This window comes from Caretta caretta, chromosome 27 (assembly GCF_965140235.1).
Source record: "Caretta caretta isolate rCarCar2 chromosome 27, rCarCar1.hap1, whole genome shotgun sequence".
Lineage (NCBI taxonomy): Eukaryota > Metazoa > Chordata > Testudines > Cheloniidae > Caretta > Caretta caretta.
This window is the reverse complement of record NC_134232.1, coordinates 15,220,658-15,242,067: the sequence shown is the minus strand read 5'-3', so window position 1 is coordinate 15,242,067 and position 21,410 is coordinate 15,220,658. Positions and strand designations below refer to the sequence as shown.

The window sequence follows — 21,410 nt, the reverse complement described above, 5'->3', positions numbered from 1 at the left end:
ACTGCACTCGGTGGGCACCTGGCCTGGCAATTCCTCTGTCCAAACCTCCTGCGCTTGGGCTGCTGTTGCCAAATGGCGTGGCAGCACTCTGGCCTGCTGTGGCTGTCTGGATGACCCTCTCCCATGCCCGGGGCCAATACCAGGACGAGATGCCACTGAAGTCACGCCTGGGGGGTTTCAGGCTGCCTGGCCCTGGTGCTTAGCCCTTTGCAGAGGGTGAATCTGGCCATTGCTGAGCATCTCTCCTAGAACCGGAGCCGGTGGAGGAATTTGCAAACACAAGCACTTCCCCCTCCCCTCTCTCCTGTGTCACTGGGCGACCTGACGCTGCCAAGGTGGTGAACGTTGGTATGTGTCACACCTGCAGGCAGGTAGGGCAGCCTGGGGGCTCGGGGCTGGCTGGAGCACTTTTAATGGTGGATTTGACACATCGCAAGCGGGTCTGGGACTGGGCGCTGGCTCTTGCAGACTCTCCCCGCGGTGGGAGGTGGAGGGGACCGATGCAGAGCGCGTACTCGGCTTGCGAAGACTGACTCAGGCCGAGCTGTCGGGCAGCCTAAAAACGTCCCCGTAGAATTTGCATGCACAGCTGCCTGCATGAGTGAGTCGGGCCTATGCGCACGGATGAGCAGGTTTCTGCAGCCACTTGACTCAGGTGTGCAGACGGCGCCTCTTGCTCTCGCTGGGGCTTGCCTAGGGGGCCCTCGGCAGGCAGCTGGGTGCCCAGGGGTCACACCCCAGCAGGGAGCCTGGGCCTGCTCTCACTGTGCAGGTGGGAGTCGCTCCCATGCGGCCGATGGAGTCGCCCTGGGCTAAGGCTGGGGTGAGCAGAGTGGGGCCCGTGCTGGTGGCACGGACTGTTCCTACCCCCTGCTTGCACCCGCTCTGCGTGTTTAGTTCAGTCCCGCCTCTGCGCTGTCCCTCCCACGCAGGGCGTACGCCGCCAGCAAGGAGTCCCACGCCACGCTGGTGTTCCACAATCTGCTGGGGGAGATCGATCAGCAGTACAGCCGCTTCCTGCAGGAATCCAACGTCCTCTACCAGCACAACCTGCGCAGGATCAAACAGTTCCTGCAGGTGGGCGCCGTGCGACCGGGGCGCCCCAGGAAGAGCCTCTGGGGTCAGCAGCACGGGTGGCAGGGTGGGGCGCATGGGGGGACGCTCTGCCTCCTGTCTCTCGTGCTCAGAGGCAGCGGGGTTCTCGACTCAGCCCGGCCAGCTAGTTCAGGATGCTCCCGTTGCCTCCCTGACCTCGGGACCCACGAAACTTATGGGCTCGACTCGCCCTCCGGCCCTGTCTAGCCGCACAAGCTGCACCACGTAGCCACGTGAGAAACCGCCGCCGGGCCCTTTGCACGGAGCTGTCGCTCCCTTCAGGCAGAGTGTCCCCGGCCGGCATCTCGCTTGGCCGCAATGGGCAGGTAGCCACTCCAAAGCGGCAGTCCCACCTCGGCATCGCCTTCCCTCGGGGCCCTGGCAGCAGCAGTCTCAGGTCAGCGCCTGTCCCCAGCCAGCCCTGTCTCTGAGTCCGAGCTCGACGTCCCCGCCCAGCCAGCCCCCAGCTTTCCCCCTTTACGCCTCCCTCCAAGCCGTTTGCCAATGTGTCCGGGTAGGACTAACAAAGCCCGCAGCAGCTCATTAACCCTTTCCTGACCCTGTCAAGGCCCCTCGATCGCAGTAGAACTGTCCACATGAGGGGTTGCACCTGGGTAGCTATGCAGGTAACCCTCCTGCCCCCCAGTGACATGGCTCTGCTGGTCTGAGATCTTTGACAGCCCTTGTACTCTGGCCCCTCCGGAGGGCTGATGGGGCTGTGGCGTGGCTGCCGGGGGCCGTGCCCAACACTCTGAATCGGAAACCCAGCGAAGCACGCGCTTCCATTGTCCCGCACCCAGCCCTCCTGCCCTAGCCAGAGTTCAAGCGGAGGAGTCACAAGGCAAGGCCTGGCCAAAGGTGGTTGGGAACCTGGTTGGCGTTTCCCCCTTCGCTCCTCAAGCACCAGAGAAGAGGCGGAGGCCACGTGATGTCGCTGATGAGCAGCCCCTGCCTCCCCACTCTGATGGCAGAGAAAGCCGTGTGCGCTCTCGGCTCTGCCTTGTCTGCGACCTGAACAGGGCACTGTCCTCTCCCCTCCAAGGCCAATGCTGAGCTGCAAGGTCGAAATGCCCTTTGGGTAACGACCTCAGCTGCCTGTGAGTGGGTTAAGATTCCTGCCCTACTGGTTTCTCACGACCCCACCACTTAATATCTCTGCTACACTCAGTCTTTGGCAGATTGAAGAACTGATAGTGGGCAGTGATACCTAGTGGTCAGAGCAGAGGACTGGGGACCAGGACTTCTGGGTTATCGTCCCAACTCCGACAATGATTCCCTCTGACCAGGTCACTTCCTGGGGAAACTGAGGCACGGAGGGGGCTTGGCAGGTTCTACTAACTACTTGTAAAATGCATTTGTGGGTCGTCTGTGTCCAGGGAGAGACCAGCAGTTCGTGCTGGACTCTGCAAAACTGTGACGAATCCACTCTACATTTTAGGCAGTGTTTTGTGAGGGAGAACCTCAGCCTAGCAGGCCGTGATTCCCTGTTCCTGTTAAACCCCTCAGCGGTTCCCTGAACGGCTCTGAAACGCTCGGCCTTTGCCCTAGGCTTGAAAATAACCATCATTGTTGTCACCTGCTCAACGTTGGTTGGATGTTTTTGTTTTTCTCCTGTCCCTCTCTCCAAAAATGCCTACAGAGCAGGTACCTGGAAAAGCCGATGGAAATAGCCCGGATCGTGGCTCGGTGTCTCTGGGAAGAATCTCGCTTGCTCCAGACAGCTGCAACCGCGGCCCAGGTGAGAGCAGGGGGGGCTCCAGCTCTTCGCTGAGGCGGTTCCCTGCCAGACAATTTCCCCCCCCTTCCTTGATGCAGAACAGGCCTACGTGCCCTTTGGGCGGAAGTGGGGTGTAGGGGGTACCTAAGGCCTGGTGGGATTTGAATGGCCATTCGCAGGATCCGTCAAGAAGGGGGCCATGTTAGCTCCGCATGTGGGAAAAGTGGCGAGTGCAGGACGGCCATTAGTTGGCTTGGGCCGCTGTCGCTTGTTTGCGAGGTAGTGCCCTCTCGGGGCACAGTGCTAATCCTCGCTTGGCTCGGGGGAGCTGCGTCACTGCCCCCTGGTCTGTGCGTCCACCTGTCTTCTCCTTGTCTGCGTTCAGCTTGTCACTCTGGGTGTCAGGGTGGGGTGGGGGCATCTACTAAGATCTGGGGCCCCCGAGCTACAATCCCAGGACTTGACGCTGCTGGTTTGATTCGTGGTGGGAGGCAAATCTGCTTGCAAAGCCCTGAGCCAAGAGGCCAGAGTGCCCAAGCTGCCCGGCTGATCCAGGAGCTCGCTAGCAGTGCACGCGGCTCCCCCACGGGCACACAGTATCGCAGCAGGGTCTGCGATCCGGCTCTCGCAAACGCCCATCTCCTTTCCCCTCCGCAGCAAGGCGGGCAGGCGTCGCACCCCACGGCCGCTGTGGTGACGGAGAAGCAGCAAATGCTGGAGCAGCATCTACAGGACGTGCGGAAGCGGGTGCAGGTAGGTCAGCCCAGCTGCCCGGGGACCAGCCCTGGGGATCCCCACCCCATGGCCCTGCTGAGGGCGTTTGAACCTCTGCCCCTGAGATGACCCCCGACCCCTCACCTTGCAGGATCTGGAGCAAAAGATGAAGGTGGTGGAGAATCTCCAGGATGACTTTGACTTCAACTACAAGACACTGAAGAGCCAAGGAGGTAAAGGGGGAAGTGCCTGTCCAGAGGGGAATGTGCCAGGAGGTGCGATCTGGCGAGGCCTGTCTGAGCCAGCGCTGGGGGCAAGCCTGGCATTCCTCCCAGCGAGGGCGAAGACAGGGCACTGGCCTGCAACTCGGGAGACCCCAGTTCTATTCCTGGCTTGGCCACAGACTCCCTGTGACTCGGGGCAGTCGCTCAGTCTGTGTGCCTCAGCCAGTCCATGGGGGTCGTGCTCTAAGCCTCAGTGTGCGGTGGGGATCCCAGCCCGGCGTGACAGTCACCATCTGGGCTTCAGCCCCCCAGGCAGTGGGGATCCCGGTGCTGACCGGGGGGAGGGTAGGGGGGTGAGGATAAATACGTGAGAGGTTGGGGGTGGTCTGCTACTCCCATGTTGGGGGCTGGATGATGGTGCAGGAACAATTTGTGGGGGTGCTGAGAGCTGTTGAACCAAACTGTAAACCCTGTACGTGATGGAAACCAAGCCGGGGGTGCGGTACCCCAGCGCCCCTAGTTCCAGCACCTATAGGGCTGGAGAGATGGAGAGTTAAAACCAAAAGCCCAGCACCTTCTGCTGGACGGGTGACTGAGCAGGGAGCTGGGGGACACTGGGCGCCCCGTGCTGGGAGAGGGCTGGGGCGTGTGCGCTTGGTGAGTAACTCGCTCTTCTCCCCACCCAGACATGCAGGACCTGAACGGAAACAATCAGTCTGTCACGCGGCAAAAGATGCAGCAGCTGGAGCAGATGCTGACCGCGCTGGACCAGATGCGCAGAGTACAGGGCTCTCCTCCCCCGGCTTCTGTCTGCCCTCTGCTCAGCCTCCCCGTCCCCCCATGCCCTCACTTGTCAAAGTCCCTGGGCGGTTCCCTCTCGGGCACCAAACCGGCCTCCTCTTGTCTTAGGCACAAGTAGAAAAGACCAAATGAAAGAGCAGAGGCAGCTCCTGCCTCTGTCAGCAAGTGCCTCGTGCCGAAGAGCAGCTGAGCTGCGTAGTGGGACGTGCCCGGCCTGTCCGTGTGCACACGTCAGACGTACCATGTGTGATCCGCTGACCCAGTGCAGGCTCTTTCACACCTACCCAGCCCTGACTTCTGCTGATTCTGTTTGAAAGCAAACAGCTGAGTCGATCGCCACCCCCAGGAGTTTGCAGTGACTTCCCTAAATCCACTTCCCAGCTGCTGTGCGCTTGGTGCATCTAGTGTGTGGAGAGCAACCTGGGGCCAGGCCCCCCGGAAGGGCTCTGCTCCCACGTAGGCACCATGACACGTGGCCAGAACGGAGCTTGGCAGGTTGGGAGCTGAGCTGGGAAATCTGGCCCCACCTCTGGGCATTGAGCACTCGAACATCTGTTCCTAAATGCAGCGTCGGGATGCTCAGATACCACGGTGAGGGGCTTGATATAAGCACCGGCTAGAACAGGACATGCCCACAGAGCCGCAGTAGAAGCCACTGGTGCTGGCAGAGCTGCAGGTGCCTTTCAGGGGCTCCTCCCATCTAAGGGATCTAGAACTTGCAGGGACTGGAGGGATCTGGCGACACCTGACTGTCTTGTTCCCTGGACAGGGGATTGTGAGCGAACTGGCCGGGCTGCTGTCAGCCATGGAGTACGTGCAGAAGACGCTGGCAGACGAGGAGCTGGCTGACTGGAAGAGAAGGCAGCAAATCGCCTGTATCGGGGGGCCTCCCAACATCTGCCTGGATCGCCTGGAAAATTGGTGAGAACCCATGAGCCCCCCCGCGGCCTGTTCCCAGCAGAGAGCTGGCTGGGCGCTGCTTAGATCCCGGGCAGAGAATCCTAGAATCAGAGAATCTCAGGGTTGGAAGGGACCTCAGGAGGTCATCTAGTCCCACCCCGTGCTCAAAGCAGGAACAATCCCACACTAAATCATCCCAGCCAGGGCTTTGTCAAGCCTGACCTTAACTTCTAAGGAAGTTGATTCTACCACCTCCCTAGGTAACGCATTCCAATGCTTCACCACCCTCCTAGTGAAAAAGTTTTTCCTAATATCCAACCTAAACCTCCTCCCGCTGCAACGTGAGACCATTACTCCTCGTTCTGTCATCTGCTACCATTGAGAACAGTCTAGAGCCATCCTCTCTGGAACCCCCTTTCAGGTAGTTGAAAGCAGCTATCAAATTCCCCCTCATTCTTCTCTTCCGCAGACTAAACAATCCCAGTTTCCTCAGCCTCTCCTCATAAGTCATGTGTTCCAGTCCCCTAATCATTTTTGTGACCCTCCGCTGGACGGTTTCCAATTTTTCCACATCCTTCTTGTAGTGGGTTAATTCAAACCGCCAGGAACGGATCTCTGTCCCTGGCCCCTCCTCCCGCCTGGCTAAATAGTCCCCAGTGTCTCCCCCGACCAAACGCACCTCGTGCCAGCCCGCCTGGCTGCCGGAAGAATGAATGGTGGTCGATTGACAAGCCCATCAAACCCTTCGCCCCAGCGGGTGTGACCTTGCAAGGCGGCTGTGACGACTCGGGGCCCTGCCCAGGCCACTACTGAGCAATCTACACCGTTCTCCTTTGCAAACCGCGTGCCTCGGGCGTTCTCCTGCAGCCCGCGGGGAAAGGTGCTGAGTGGGGATCCAGGCCTCTCCCCTCTGCTGGCTGCAGATTGCTGGCGCCCAGGCCAGTAAGAGGCTAATGAGTGAGAGGCACTAACGTGGCTCCCCCCTCCTCCAGGATCACATCCCTCGCAGAGTCCCAGCTCCAGACGCGGCAGCAGATCAAGAAGCTAGAGGAGCTGCAGCAGAAAGTGTCTTACAAAGGAGACCCGATCGTCCAGCACCGGCCCATGCTGGAGGAGAGGATTGTGGAGCTGTTCAGGAATCTAATGAAAAGGTACCGTGGGTACTTCCCAGGTCACGAGGGCAAATCGCGGCTCCCGCTGACCCTGTGCGTGACTGAAAGCAGCTATCGCAGGGAGGAGGCTGGCAGCGTGGGTGTGTCTGGGAGGCGGGTCTGCCCCCCCCCCCCCCTCCAGGTCCGAGCATGACGCCCCATGTGCTCTCGTCCCACAGTGCCTTCGTGGTGGAGAGGCAGCCCTGCATGCCCATGCACCCGGATCGCCCCCTGGTCATCAAAACTGGCGTGCAGTTCACCACCAAAGTCCGGTTCGTCTTTGTTTGTGCTGGGGGAGCTGTTGAGGTGGGGAGGCCAAACGCACGGTCGCTGTTAGCGTGCATCTGGAGGGTCCTTTCGCTCCTTCGTTTGGCTGGAGGCCGCCCGTCCTGCCAGGGTGGGGAATCCGGCCCAAATGGCTGCAGGAGCAGGCCCCGGGTTGACACAGCGCCAGCCGCTCTGTTCCCGGAGACTGCGGGTTCTTGTTTCTCTGGCGGGAGGACGTGGCAAGTGCTCCTGCCTCCGCGGCTGGTGGCGTTTGTGCCTCGACCGATCTCTTGGGGCATGGTGCCTCTGCTCGCCCACATGCCTGGCTCCTGTCGCCATATTCCCATTGCGGCTGGTCTCCCCTGGCCCAGCCTCTCCCACACGACACCTTTCTGCTCCGTCATGTTGGAACGCTTGGCAACAAGAGCAGCATGACCCCGGGTTTGGAGGCAGGCGCCCCGGTGCGGTGGTGTCGTCCAGCGGCTGGCGTTGGAGCCCCTAGAGTGGGGAGGGACGGGCGTGAGGTCGAGAGCTGGGGGATCCCGAGTGCTGATCCCAGTTCCGCCGTGGTCCTGCCACGTGGCCTGGGACCAGACCCTTCCCCGGTCAGATCCCCAGCTGAGAGCCTGTCCCCTGAGTGCATGGGGGAGCAAGGGGGCAGTGGGTGCTAACAGCCTGATCCTCAGAGCACCCGCAGCTCCCAGCACGCTCGACAGCAGCTGCAAGGGCTGGTGCCCTGGGAATGGGGCTCTAATCTCCTGGAAGCGGAGACCTCCCTGGGCCTTTGCCTGGGAGCCTTTGTGGGAACAGCGCTGCCCCAGTGCTTAAGTGGTGCTTAAACCTCCTGCCATTCTCCTGGGATGCTCGGCTCGTGGCCACCGGCGAAGGCTGCTCTGGCGTCCAAACGGCTCGTGCTGAAACGCCTGCTGCCTTCCGACAGGTTACTCGTCAAGTTTCCTGAGCTGAACTACCAGCTGAAGATCAAAGTCTGCATTGACAAGTGAGTATTGCGCTCTGGGCCATGCTGCACCCGCGGGGCTGGGGAGGAGTCGCTGAACGAAGGGCCAAGCCGCGGCCATGGGCTCTGCCCAGGTCCCAGCCTCTCCTGGGGGAATCCGCCCTTGTGCTGAGATCCAGGAGGAGCGAGGGCTCTGTGGGCACAGGGGAGGCTTTCATGCCCACTGCACGTGGCTCTCATTCGGGTGCCCTTGGTCTGCTGGGGTCAGGGTGCGCATGAGTCATCCACACGAAGTCAGGGCCCCTTGGGAGCTGCCGTGCCCACCTGGGTGGGGGGTGTAAATGGGACGTGCCCTCCACTCCGGAGCGAACCAACACTCTGCCTCTGTCTCCTCTGCAGGGACTCTGGTGACGTTGCTGCGCTCCGGGGGTAAGTGGAGCCAACGCGTCTCGTCTTCCTCCGTTCCCCGAGGCGCGTGTCGTCCCGCCCCCTGCTCTGTTGCTGGGCTCTGGGGGGTCCTAACCATCCTTCTCTTCTCCCCCCCTCCCCCCCCAGGTCCCGGAAGTTTAACATCTTGGGGACAAACACCAAGGTCATGAACATGGAGGAGTCGAACAATGGCAGCCTGTCGGCAGAGTTCAAACACCTGGTAGGGAGCTGGCCCGGGAGCTGGCCTGGGGCCCGGGGCCCGGGAGCTGGCCTGGGCTTCAGCTTGTCCCTTCTCTTTGCAGACACTGCGGGAGCAGAGGTGCGGCAACGGGGGCAGAGCCAACTGCGACGTGAGTGTCTGAGCCTGCGCGTGTGGCCGGAGAGGCGGCCTGGGGGGCCCTGAAGGAGACCCCTCTGGTCCCCAGCCCAGAGGGAGGGGGAGCTCCTGCCAGGCCCTCCTCCTGGGCAGCCCCTCCAGAGCTCACTGGAGTTCTCTCCTTCTCCAGACCGTCTGTAGGGAAGATTTTGTGCGCCGCATTCTGCAGGGAGGCAAAGCAACCCCCCAGCGGGCCCCTGCAAAACGGGTCAAGCCTGCATGTACCTGCAGGGCATCTGGGGTGAACAGGCTGCTGCTGACCTCGCTGTGCCCAGGCGCCAGCCCACTGGTGCCCCATGTGGCTCTGTGACCCAGAGCAGTGCCTGGCCTGTCAGCTGCCTGGCGCCCAGGGGTGGGGGGAAGCTGGCGTCCTCTGAACGCCCTCCCTGTCACCTTCCCAGGCCTCCCTGATAGTCACAGAGGAGCTCCACCTCATCACCTTCGAGACCGAGGTCTATCACCAGGGCCTGAAGATCGACCTGGAGGTGAGTCCAGGCGGAGCTGTGCATCTGCCCCCCGGCGGGAGCAGGACGGGGTCGCCCAGCCCAGTGGGGAAGGTGCCGCCGACTTCCCCCTCAGATAAAGGCCTCGCTTCTCCGATGGCTTGTCCAGGCCTGTGGGAGCAAAGGCCGCACCTGCGGGTACACAGAGCATTAGGCAGAGCGCTGTCTCTCACCTCTATTGCTGGCCTTCGCAAGGCTCCCAGGAGGAGATGGGCGAAGGGAGGCAGGACGCTGCTGTGGCCTCGGCACTGGGCGAAGCCGCTCATGGCGGAAGGGGAGGCCAGCTTGAGAAGGGAGAGCGCGCTAGAAACAAGGCTGCGCTCACATCAGGGACCCCTGGCCGGGGCAGCCAGGCGGGGTGGCTTGCAGCATGTTGCAGGGCCTGGGCCGGGAGATGGGGCCGGGGCAGGTGGGGTGTGTGTCTGGAGGGACCTAAGCAAATAACCATGTCCTATTCAACATATTCATAAGTGATCTGGAAAAAGCAGTAAACAGTGAGGTGGCAAAATTTGCGGATGATAGAAAACTACTCAAGATAGTTAAGACCCAGGCAGACTGCAAAGAGCTACAAAAGGGTCTCTCAAAACTGGGTGCCTGGGCAACAAAATGGCAGATGAAATGTAATGTTGATAAATGCAAAGTAATGCACATTGGAAAACATAATCCCAACTATACATATACAATGATGGGGTCTGAATTAGCCGTTACCACTCAAGAAAGAGATCTTGGAGTCATTGTGGATTGTTCTCTGAAACCATCCACTCAGTGTGCAGCGGCAGTCAAGCGAACAGAAAGCTGGTAATAATTAAGAAAGGGGTAGATAATAAGACAGAAAATATCCTGTTGCCTCTATAAATCCATGGTACGTCTACATCTTGAATACTGCGTGCAGATGTGGTCGCCCCATCTCAAAAAAGATCTACTGGAACTGGAAAAGGTTCAGAAAAGGGCAACAAAAATGATGAGGGGTCTGGAATAGCTTCCGTGTGAGGAGAGATTAATAAGACTGGGACTCTTCAGCTTGGAAAAGAGACGGCTAAGGGGAGATATGATCGAGGTCTATAAAATCATGACTGGTGTGGAGAAAGTAGTTAAGGAAGTGTTGTTTACTACTTCTCATAACACCAGAACTAGAGGTCACCAAATGAACTTAACAGGCAGCAGGTTTAAAACAAAAGGAAGTATTTTTTCACACAACACTCAGCCAGCCTGTGGAACTCCTTGCCAGAGGATGTTGTGAAGGCCAAGACCATAACAGGGTTCAAAAAAGAACTAGATAAGTTCATGGAGGCTAGGTCCATCAATGCCTATTAGCCAGGATGGGCAGGGATGAGGTCCCTAGCCTCTGTTTGCCAGGGCTGGGAATGGGTGACAGGGGATGGATCCCTGGGCGATTTACCGGTTCTGTTCATTCCCTCTGGGGCACCTGGCATTGACCGCTGTCGGAAGACAGGAGACTGGGCTAGATGGACCCTTGGTCTGACCCAGTAGGGCCATTTGTATGTGTCTCGTCTCTCTAGACCCACTCCCTGCCTGTTGTGGTCATCTCCAACATCTGCCAGATGCCCAATGCTTGGGCGTCCATCCTGTGGTACAACATGCTGACGAACAACCCCAAGGTACGTGCGCGGCCTGCCCCTGGGTGGGAGAGACTCAGCAGATCCCCCAGAGGAGCTACCCCGAGGGTGTCTGTCTCTGCTCAGTTGAGCTGCCCTGGGCCTGAGCACTCCAGGTCAGACCCGTGTGAAACGCCCTCCGAACGCGAGTCTGTGCACCGCATGTCGGCAGCGCTTTGAGTGGTGGTGCACGGCCGGTCTGCCTGAGCCCGGTCCCTTGTGCAAGGGCTGAGTCTGCACTGGTCTGTCGCGTGGTCAGAGGCCGCAGCCTGGGGGCTGGAGCCCCAAGAACCCCTCTAATTCGGACTGTGCTATGACCTTAGAAGGCCCAGCTAAGATCGGGGGCCCTGGCACTGCACGTAGACAGTGAGACAGTCCCTACCTCAGAGAGCTTCCCAGCCACCCAGACGAGGCAGAGAGGAGAAGAGGGGAAACTGAGTCCTGGCAGTTGCTGGCGTGAGGTCACACACCCGGGGGGTAGAGGCACCGCCTACGGGATGCCAGTCCTTCTTCCATGGTACCCTGTCCAAGTGGGGTGGGGAATTGGGCTGGGCAGCGTCCCCCTTCAGGCTGCCCGCTGCAAGCTGGTGTGTTTCCCAGCCTCCGTCGGCATCGCCCACGGGGCGGTTTCATTTTCTCCCGCAGAACGTGAACTTCTTCACCAAGCCCCCGATCGGCACGTGGGACCAGGTGGCTGAGGTTCTGAGCTGGCAGTTCTCCTCCACCACCAAGCGGGGTCTCAGCATCGAACAGCTGACCACGCTGGCAGAGAAACTCCTAGGTAATCTGCCCTGCCCGCCGGAGAGCCGGGCTGGCTGTGCCCATGGATTCTAAACCCCTTAGGCAGGTGGGTTGTCTTGAGGGGTGTGGGCTCTGCCCTGAGCCCGGGGGAGCCTGCCCAGCATCCCAGTGGAGGAGAAACTCGGCAGGAGGCCTAGCCCCCGGTGAGCCCTGCCCGGGCGGCTCTCAAGTGGCACGGCAGGGTCCGTGCCAAGTGACGCAGGCCAAAGGCAGAGGCTGAGTTTGTTCCTGGCCTGACTCACTAGCCGGGAGCATGGCGGCAGCAGCCCGTGTGGGGCTCTGCGGTTGGGCTCAGTTCATGGACCCGTGGAAATGCCATTCGTTAAGGAAATCGCTCCAGTGCTAACGACCTGCTCTGTCCCCACCCTAGGGCCAGGCGTCAACTACTCCGGCTGCCAGATCACGTGGGCCAAGTTCTGCAAGGTGAGCACTGCCCTGCGGCGCGCTCCTGCTCCACGTTCCCCTCCCCGAGCCTGCGCTGACCGGGCATCTCTCTCTTCCCTGCAGGAAAACATGGCCGGCAAGGGGTTTTCCTTCTGGGTCTGGCTGGACAACATCATCGACCTCGTGAAGAAATACATCCTGGCGCTGTGGAATGAAGGGTGAGCCGTGGCCCCACCCCTGGGACCCTGGAGCTGACCCAGGGGATGGAGGGGCTGAGACGGGAGCTATAAGGTGGCTGCGGGGGGGTGTCCATGTCTCCTGTAGCTCAGTGACTCCCAAAGCCTGGGGTGTTCTCCCGAACGCCAGGCCCTGTGAGTTCCCCCTGGGCTCGGAATCATGCTGGGTCCCTTTGCAGTTATTGAACTTTGTTTCAGGCGTTGATGCAGATTAGAAATGCGGGGTGCACACTTTACTGGGGGGGGGGGGTGCATAAGCCCTGGGAACAGCTCAGCCAGGGCCGTGGTGCAGTCTTTGAATCAGGCCTGGGGTCTCTTCCTGAAATGTGCCCTAGCTCCGCTGTGAGCTGGATGCTGGAGCCGGGTGGGCTCTCTGGCCTGTGCAGTGCCGGTCAAGCGGGGGGCTCGGTTGTTTCCTTCTGGACTGAGCGCTGGGAAGCTCTGCAGCCAATGTCCGGCCCTCAGGACATGCCAGCCGGCCCGTTAGCCCTGGCAGGGTGGCCCTAGTGTATCAAATTGGCAGCCCATCCCGAGGATGGGCTCCCTCCTTCCCTCCCAGCCGCGGCGTTGGCTGCATGGTGGCAACTAGCAGGAAGAACTGTACGGAAGGGTCAGTAGATCTGTCTCTGCCAACACCCTGGGGCAAAGCAGCCCCTGGAGAAAGTTCCTCTCGCTTCAAAATGTCTGCATGCCCACTGGGACCGTGCCTAGCAACCGTCCGCAGCAGTGGGGCGAGGGATCCCTTGTGACAATAACGTGCAGCCCCAGCCATGGCCGGTGGTGCTGATCCTGCGGCCGCGGCCGGCTGCGCTGGGAGTGGGGGAGGAAGGCGGCGATATGGCCGATCGCTGCGTGGCTCAGCACTGTCTCCCCTCTGCCAGGTACATCATGGGGTTCATCAGCAAGGAGCGGGAGCGTGCCATCCTGAGCACCAAGCCACCAGGCACCTTCCTGCTGCGGTTCAGCGAGAGCAGCAAGGAGGGGGGCATCACCTTCACCTGGGTGGAGAAGGACATCAGCGGTACGCACCCCGCAGGCAGAGCTCGTGTGTCCGGACAGGGCCGGGCACCAAGCCAGGGGGAGCCGCGTGGTCCCGTTACTGTGGAGCAAGGCGCTTGTGATCTTAGCGTGTCTTTGCCCAGCCCTGCAATCAACTCTGCCGGCCGGCAGTCAGCCAGGGTCATGAGGGGCTTGGACCCCGCTCTCCCGAGTCCCCAGCCAGCGCTCTAAACCCTGCCCCTCCTTCCCCATGACAGTCACTATTTGTGACACGTGAGCCAGGTAACTGTAGTAACCAGCCCCAGGATGCTGAGCACCTGGTGCTGCCAGGAACGGGGGGTGTTCGGCCCCTCCCCAGATCCCAGGCTCCCTGCTGCCATGCCCAGAACCTGCCTCTGTTCGGTCGCAGCCACTCCGCGGCGGCTGGCTGGGCTGTCTCTGTTCCTGGTCGTTCTGCGGGGCGGTTCCCAAGTGAGCCAGGGCCGGGCCAGCGTGACCTGCTGCCTCCCCCTCTAGGGAAAACCCAGATCCAGTCCGTGGAGCCGTATACCAAGCAGCAGCTCAACAGCATGTCTTTCGCGGAAATCATCATGGGCTACAAAATCATGGATGCCACCAACATCTTGGTCTCGCCCCTGGTCTACCTGTACCCCGACATCCCCAAGGAGGAAGCCTTTGGCAAATACTGTCGCCCGGAGAGCCAGGAGCACCCTGAAGCTACAGACTCAGGTAGTCGTTGACATTCCGCCCCTGCTGTCCGGCCAGTGGCTGGCGAGAGCTCTGCGGAGAGGGAACGTCGGGGAGATCTGGCAGCCGTGAACGATCAGTGTCACGATGGCAGGGAGCTGCCTCCCGGCCTGGATCGATGCTTCCTGCGCTCGTGGGTAGCGAAGCCGGCCCATCTGTGGCTGGCCAGGTATCCCAATAGCGGGGCCGTCCGGGGTGGGACAGATGGCATTCAACTAACCGGCTCTTCTCCCCACAGGCACTGCACCATACCTGAAGACCAAGTTCATCTGCGTCACCCCGTAAGTGTTCTCCGAGGAGGCTGCTGCCTGGGGGTGTCTGAACACAAGGTTGCCCTGCTCTGTAGGAGCCTCGACTGTGAGAGCGAGACTCTGTTTCGTTCTGTTGCAGCGAGCCCAAGATCCGGCCCTGTTGGGCTGGGAGCTGCGCAGACATGCATGGTGACACCCCGTCCCAAGGAGCTCGGAGGCTCGCCGGCTCAGCCCCGCAGAGTGTGGGGGGAAGGGGGTTCTCCCCATTTTGCAGATGGAGAAGTGGGAGCCCAAGGCACAGGGTCACTCAGGAAGTGGGCGCAGAGCTGGGAATTGATCCCAGGGCACCATCCTTCCCCCTCCCACACAGGCTCAGCTCTGTCCGATGCTAGGCAGCCTCGCTGCAGCGGTGATGGATGCGGCTCTCGGCCTCTCATGGCTTCTCTTGTGCTGTCCTCCACCCCCTCCCACTACAGAACGACCTGCAGCAACACCATCGACCTGCCCATGTCCCCGCGCACGCTGGACTCGCTCATGCAGTTTGGCAATAACAGCGAGGGAGCGGAGGCCAACGCAGGAGGCCAGTTTGGTAAGTGGGCAATGCCTGGCCCCCTGGACTTAGAAACCTGGGGCCCTCAGTGCCCCAGGGCATGGGGCCTCTGATCACTTCGAGCTGGCAGGTGACTCAAGATCTGGCACCAGCCCCCTCCAAGAGCCCAGCTCACCTTAGACCCTTCCCAGCCTGGTGGCTCCCCAGCTGGGAGAGGCGTGTTGTGTCCAGCTGGCTCTAGGGGCTCCCCCCCATCTGACTGGCCCCTGTCCCTGTTTCCCTGCAGAGTCTCTGACCTTCGACATGGAGCTGACTCCGGAGTGTGCCGCCTCGCCCATGTGAGGGCCGCGCGCCCGGCTCCGCGTCTCGACAACTCTCGCTTCCCGGCTCCAAGTCATTCCCTCGTCCTGCTAGGTCATGCGTTCGCTCCGTGCCCCAGAGCCTCCCTGGGCTGCTCCCTGGGGAGAGACGTTGACCTGGGGGGTCCCGATCAGTTCGCGGCCGTCTAACTGGAGCACCCAGTCGGCGCTCGGAGGTGGTGTCGGGGGGCTGGGGGGAGGGAACCTTTTTTCTATTTCCTTCCGTAACAAACGTTTTCTGCTCGATCAAGTGCCTGTTAGCATCTGATTGCCGCCTCCATCCGTGCGAAGCGCTTTCCAGACCTCCTGCAGCGCTGCCAGACCCTTTCCCAGCTCATCCCTGCGCTAACCTCCAGATCCCCACCAGGATTCGGTGAACAGGCCGCTGCTTTGCGGCAGCTGGAAAAGGAGCCTTGGAACCCAGCAGCCCTAACCCCCAAAGCTTTAGCCAGTCAGCACAGGGGTGAGGAGCGCGGAGACCGCGCCGGGCTGACCTGCCTCGGGCACCAGATGCCATTGAACGAAGAGGGCTGTGAAGCGACTCCCCGACAGGCAGGTTATTCCGATGGTTCTGCCTCCGGCCTCCAGGAAAGGCCGGAGGCTGGGCTGGGCGGGCCTTCAGCCCCGGTGCTGGGGTAACAAGTGGCCCAGCCGATCTGTCTCCAACGTGGGGAACGGCTGTCCTGGCCCCTGAGCTGGAGTCAGATGTCCATGGCGCAGTTCAACTCCCTGCCTGTCTGCCGGGGCTCAGGCTAGACCCAGCATGGGTGACGAGCAAGCCAGGTGCCCGCCTCCCCCCTCCTGGGACGGCCTCTCCAGGCAAGCCCCCTGGAAATTGGCCAGCAGGGACACTTGGCTTGTCCTGTGTGCTGGGGCTGCAGCGGGGGGAATCTCCAGCGAGCAAGCCAGTAGTTCTCTCCCTGTCAGACCAGATCCACGCACTGTCTGCTGTCCCGATGCTCCCTGATCCCACACAGCTGGGTCCTTCCTCCAGGTGGTCACTGTCGTGACAGTGGGGTGCCCTCAGTTACCAATCCGCTCTCTGGTGTAACCCGACTGGGGCCCCCCATCCCCGCCCTGGCTGCTGGGCTCCTCAGGGCACTGAATCAAACGCAGTGTCCCTGGTGCTCTCCCTCCAGAGTTTAAACCCTACAGACCTCCGGGGCCGGCTGGCACCAGTTCTTGCCGCTCTGTGGCCCGCCAGCCCCATTGGACTGGGAGCGGAAACACCGAGTGGCAGGCACTAGACAAACCTGGAGGTCTTTGCCCTTCATTTCAGTCGGAGGTCGGTTTTTCAGTGATAAGCTAGCAGGCTGGATGGCCTAGGAGAGTCAGCAGCCACCTCCCAACCAGCTGTGCGGGGTGAGGGCAGCAGGAGGAAAGTAACGACTCTCCTAGCGTCTGCCGGAAATGTGCCAAATGGCCAGCAAAGTGTTGTGGGTCAGAGAAGGTGGATCTCCTCTGTGGAGACTGGGTCACCCTGCAGACAGTCGGCAACTGTATGAAGCCATTACACACAGACAGTTCTGTGCTGTGTTTAACCAAGCACCATGCTTTGAATTTCTCAGGCTTAATGGATCCCAGTATAAAATCAGCGTGGGCGAGGGGAGCGGGGGTGCAGAGCCAGAGCCGTCTGCATGTTACAGTGTGGTCTAAACCCAGGCTTATCAACACTGGTGGGTGTTTCCTTTTCTTCACCCAGAAGCCTGGAGAAGCCCTGGGCCGGGGTGGCAGCAAGCGCCTGCGCTGAGCTGCTGCTCCAGGCCCTTCGCCTGGGGCTAGTGCTCTGCACTAGTGCGCTGCGTGGGCTCACGTTCACCGAGCTGGCCCTCTGGTGCAGACCTAGGTGCTCGGATGAGGTGAACGCTGTTTGCCGACCCAGGTTTATTTCTTAACACAATAGCCACCTCCTTCCACCACCACCTCCCTGCCTGCCTCTCTGCTTCTCCGTCATCCGGCCACCTCTGGCCTGTACATCTCCTCGTGACGCTCAATACTGTAAAGATTTTATTTTTTGTATATTTTATTGCTGTATTTACAGGCTTTAACTTTCTCCTAAATAAAGGTGCTAAAGCGACTGTGTGCTCCAGCTGGATTAATCTCTAAACAGTCACTGAGACTCAGTCGGGTTAAATGCAAAAACCAGGGACAACGAGAGAGGCCAGACTGGGTCAGACCAATGGTCCGTCTAGCCTAGTGTCCTGTCGGCTAGCAAAGCCCCGAGCCAGGTGCGTCTAAGGGAATGACCAGAACAGTTAATTTATCGAGTGATCCTTCCCGTCAGCCAGTCCCAGCTTCTGGCAAACAGGTGTAGGGGTCACCCAGAGCATGGGGTTGTGTCCCTGACCGTCTTGGCTAATGGCCATTCGTGGACCTGTTCTCCACGAACGTATCTAGTTGTGGCCTTCACAACATCCCCTGGCAGAGGTCCCTCGGTGACTGCATTGCCTGAGGTACTTGCTTTTGTCTGTTTTAAACCTGCTGCCCTTAATTTCATTGCGTGAGCCCTGGTTCTTGGGGTAGGTGACAGGGTAAATAGCACTTTCTCCACACCAGTCATCATTCTAGAGACTTCACTCGTCTTCCCCCGGAGCTCTCTTTTCCAAGCTGACTAGTCTCTTTTCAATCTCTCCTCAGATAGAAGCTGTTCCATCCCCTTAATCATTTTTGTTGCCCTCCTCTGTACCTTTTAAATTTCTAATGTATCTTTTTTTGAGATGGGGTGACCAGACCTGCCCGCAGTAGTCAAGGTGTGGGCGTACCCCGGATTTATATAGTGGCATTATGATATTCTGTCTTACTGATCCCTTTCTTCATGGTTCCTGATAGTAGCTTTTTTGACAGCTGCTGCACATTGAGTGGATGTTTTCAGAGAACTCTCCACAACGACCCTAAGAGCTGTGAACAGTAATGGCTAATTTAGATCCCATGATCTTGTATGTAGAGCTGGGATTGGTCTTCCAATGTGCGTTACGCTGCATTTATCTGCAAGGCAGCCCCCGCGACCCAGGGTTAGATCATCTCTGCTTTATAGCAAGGTGGGGGAGCTGTATGGTAAACACCACGACAAATAGGAAAGGAGTTCCTGTTCTTTTTGTGGATAGAGACTAACACAGCTGCTACGCTGCAAGACAAATGATGCCTCTGTCCTGCCCCCCGTGGCTGCTTCTCCACCTATAGAAGTAGCAGAACTGTCCCCTGCAGCCGAAGCTGCGGTTCCTGGACAGGCCTGGCTCCTTGAATAACGAAATAGGAGTGGAGACTGCTGCCCGGCAGCTCTGCCTGGCAGCCAGCAAAACCTGTGTATTCCCAGCCTGCCCCTGGCTGTTCCTAGGGAGCCAGAGACCAGTCTGAGCTGCTGCAGGTCCCACCCGTTCCTCTTGTACCTTCTGCGGGTGCCACGCTTGGCAGGCAGGGTGCTCTGCCAGCCACGAACAGCCCGGGCAGGGACCCAGCCCCAGCCTCTGGCACTGAACTTTGTGGTTGGAGCCCCAGGCTGGGCAGGGCCAGAACCCCGCTGTCCCGTGACTAGCCCCTCCAGCTCAGAAGCTGGGGGCTAGACAAGGTTATTGAAATCATAGAATCATAGAATATCAGGGTTGGAAGGGACCCCAGAAGGTCATCTAGTCCAACCCCCTGCTCAAAGCAGGACCAATTCCCAGTTAAATCATCCCAGCCAGGGCTTTGTCAAGCCTGACCTTAAAAACCTCTAAGGAAGGAGATTCTACCACCTCCCTAGGTAACGCATTCCAGTGTTTCACCACCCTCTTAGTGAAAAAGTTTTTCCTAATATCCAACCTAAACCTCCCCCACTGCAACTTGAGACCATTGCTCCTCGTTCTGTCATCTGCTACAATTGAGAACAGTCTAGAGCCATCCTCTTTGGAACCCCCTTTCAGGTAGTTGAAAGCAGCTATCAAATCCCCCCTCATTCTTCTCTTCTGCAGGCTAAACAATCCCAGCTCCCTCAGCCTCTCCTCATAACTCATGTGTTCCAGACCCCTAATCATTTTTGTTGCCCTTCGCTGGACTCTCTCCAATTTATCCACATCCTTCTTGAAGTGTGGGGCCCAAAACTGGACACAGTACTCCAGATGAGGCCTCACCAATGTCGAATAGAGGGGAACGATCACGTCCCTCGATCTGCTCGCTATGCCCCTACTTATACATCCCAAAATGCCATTGGCCTTCTTGGCAACAAGGGCACACTGCTGACTCATATCCAGCTTCTCGTCCACTGTGACCCCTAGGTCCTTTTCCGCAGAACTGCTGCCTAGCCATTCGGTCCCTAGTCTGTAGCTGTGCATTGGGTTCTTCCGTCCTAAGTGCAGGACCCTGCACTTATCCTTATTGAACCTCATCAGATTTCTTTTGGCCCAATCCTCCAATTTGACTAGGTCCTTCTGTATCCTATCCCTCCCCTCCAGCGTATCTACCACTCCTCCTAGTTTAGTATCATCCGCAAATTTGCTGAGAGTGCAATCCACACCATCCTCCAGATCATTTATGAAGATATTGAACAAAACCGGCCACAGGACCGACCCTTGGGATACTCCACTTGATACCGGCTGCCAACTAGATATGGAGCCATTGATCACTACCCGTTGAGCCCGACAATCTAGCCAGCTTTCTACCCACCTTGTAGTGCATTCATCCAGCCCATACTTCCTTAACTTGCTGACAAGAATACTGTGGGAGACCGTGTCAAAAGCTTTGCTAAAGTCAAGAAACAATACATCCACTGCTTTCCCTTCATCCACAGAACCAGTAATCTCATCATAAAAGGCGATTAGATTAGTCAGGCATGACCTTCCCTTGGTGAATCCATGCTGGCTGTTCCTGATCACTTTCCTCTCATGCAAGTGCTTCAGGATTGATTCTTTGAGGACCTGCTCCATGATTTTTCCAGGGACTGAGGTGAGGCTGACTGGCCTGTAGTTCCCTGGATCCTCCTCCTTCCCTTTTTTAAAGATTGGCACTACATTAGCCTTTTTCCAGTCATCCGGGACTTCCCCGGTTCGCCACGAGTTTTCAAAGATAATGGCCAATGGCTCTGCAATCACAGCCGCCAGTTCCTTCAGCACTCTCGGATGCAACTCGTCCGGCCCCATGGACTTGTGCACGTCCAGCTTTTCTAAATAGTCCCTAACCACCTCTATCTCCACAGAGGGCTGGCCATCTCTTCCCCATTTTGTGATGCCCAGCGTAGCAGTCTGGGAGCTGGCCTTGTTAGTGAAAACAGAGGCAAAAAAAGCATTGAGTACATTAGCTTTTTCCACATCCTCTGTCACTAGTTTGCCTCCCTCATTCAGTAAGGGGCCCACACATTCCTTGGCTTTCTTCTTGTTGCCAACATACCTGAAGAAACCCTTCTTGTTACTCTTGACATCTCTGGCTAGCTGCAGCTCCAGGTGCGATTTGGCCCTCCTGATAACATTCCTACATGCCCGAGCAATATTTTTATACTCTTCCCTGGTCATATGTCCAACCTTCCACTTCTTGTAAGCTTCTTTTTTATGTTTAAGAGCCGCTAAGATTTCACCATTAAGCCAAGCTGGTCGCCTGCCATATTTACTATTCTTTCGACTCATCGGGATGGGACTCATCGGGATGCCAGCATAGGAGCCACAGGGCCTGGAAGTCAAGCCTGCAGGGCCAGTTCCCCTTCCCCAAGGAAAAGGGGGGTGCCTGGGGTTGTGCACAAGCTCTTCAGATCGGCTTTTGTTGCCCTGGGCCTGTCCCCTTCTGCGGGCACTATTGGCCTCGCTGCCAGCTCCCTGCCCACTGCAGAGCAGCCCCTGGGCCAGAGAGCATTTGGCTTCTACATTCAGGGCTCGAGCCGAGCAGGCGCCTTGCCCAGCCCTGCCATGGCTGCGTGTTTCATCTCCATGGTCCACCAGGGAACCTCTCCTGCTTTCCTGGGCCAGGGCCACAGCCTGGCTGTGGGCGCAGCAGCTCACCAGCACCACCTCCTGCCCCAGTGATGTCTTACGGTTTATATCCTCTGCTTGCTCACGCCCACAGCAGTCACCTGAACCAAGCACAGGCCTGAGGGCTTCAGGCTCGGTTCTTTTCTTACACTGAGGCACTGATGGGGGGGGGGGGGGGGGGAATGGCTTTGATTTGCTGGTGGGGGAGGGGGGTGGATGAAGGCACCTCTGGACAGGTGTCCCCCATGTATAAAAGGAGGTGCTGGCTGCAAGGGAGAGAACGGGGTGTACAGGGCAGAGCCCAGAATCCTGTTACTGGCAGGCCAGCAGCATGGGCAAGGGGCTATTTGCACGGCGGGGGTGGGGACGGCTCACCTGTGCTCCAAGAGGGCACCCTGCAGG

At 58.9% G+C, this 21,410-nt stretch overlaps 1 protein-coding gene across 4 annotated transcripts in view; it reads left to right on the top strand.

Annotated features, from left to right (window-relative positions):
• Positions 1-17,155, top strand: part of STAT3 (signal transducer and activator of transcription 3) — a 34,853-nt gene extending 17,698 nt beyond the window's left edge. The window contains exons 3-24 of one of the 4 annotated variants that reach the window (XM_048829979.2): positions 933-1,077; positions 2,735-2,833; positions 3,470-3,565; positions 3,678-3,759; positions 4,437-4,531; positions 5,321-5,472; positions 6,444-6,602; positions 6,782-6,874; positions 7,810-7,869; positions 8,227-8,256; positions 8,383-8,476; positions 8,559-8,606; positions 9,034-9,117; positions 10,656-10,754; positions 11,397-11,532; positions 11,923-11,975; positions 12,060-12,154; positions 13,054-13,193; positions 13,688-13,900; positions 14,157-14,199; positions 14,646-14,758; positions 15,006-17,155. In XM_048829979.2, the coding sequence (XP_048685936.1) occupies positions 933-1,077; positions 2,735-2,833; positions 3,470-3,565; positions 3,678-3,759; positions 4,437-4,531; positions 5,321-5,472; positions 6,444-6,602; positions 6,782-6,874; positions 7,810-7,869; positions 8,227-8,256; positions 8,383-8,476; positions 8,559-8,606; positions 9,034-9,117; positions 10,656-10,754; positions 11,397-11,532; positions 11,923-11,975; positions 12,060-12,154; positions 13,054-13,193; positions 13,688-13,900; positions 14,157-14,199; positions 14,646-14,758; positions 15,006-15,061 (2,185 nt within the window). In that variant the 3' untranslated portion in view covers positions 15,062-17,155. Of the gene's footprint in view, positions 1-932; positions 1,078-2,734; positions 2,834-3,469; positions 3,566-3,677; positions 3,760-4,436; positions 4,532-5,320; positions 5,473-6,443; positions 6,603-6,781; positions 6,875-7,809; positions 7,870-8,226; positions 8,257-8,382; positions 8,477-8,558; positions 8,607-9,033; positions 9,118-10,655; positions 10,755-11,396; positions 11,533-11,922; positions 11,976-12,059; positions 12,155-13,053; positions 13,194-13,687; positions 13,904-14,156; positions 14,204-14,645; positions 14,759-15,005 lie in introns of those variants that run through there. The other 3 variants (XM_048829978.2, XM_048829983.2, XM_075123727.1) reach the window with 3 other exon arrangements.
• Positions 17,156-21,410: the final 4,255 nt, after the last annotated feature.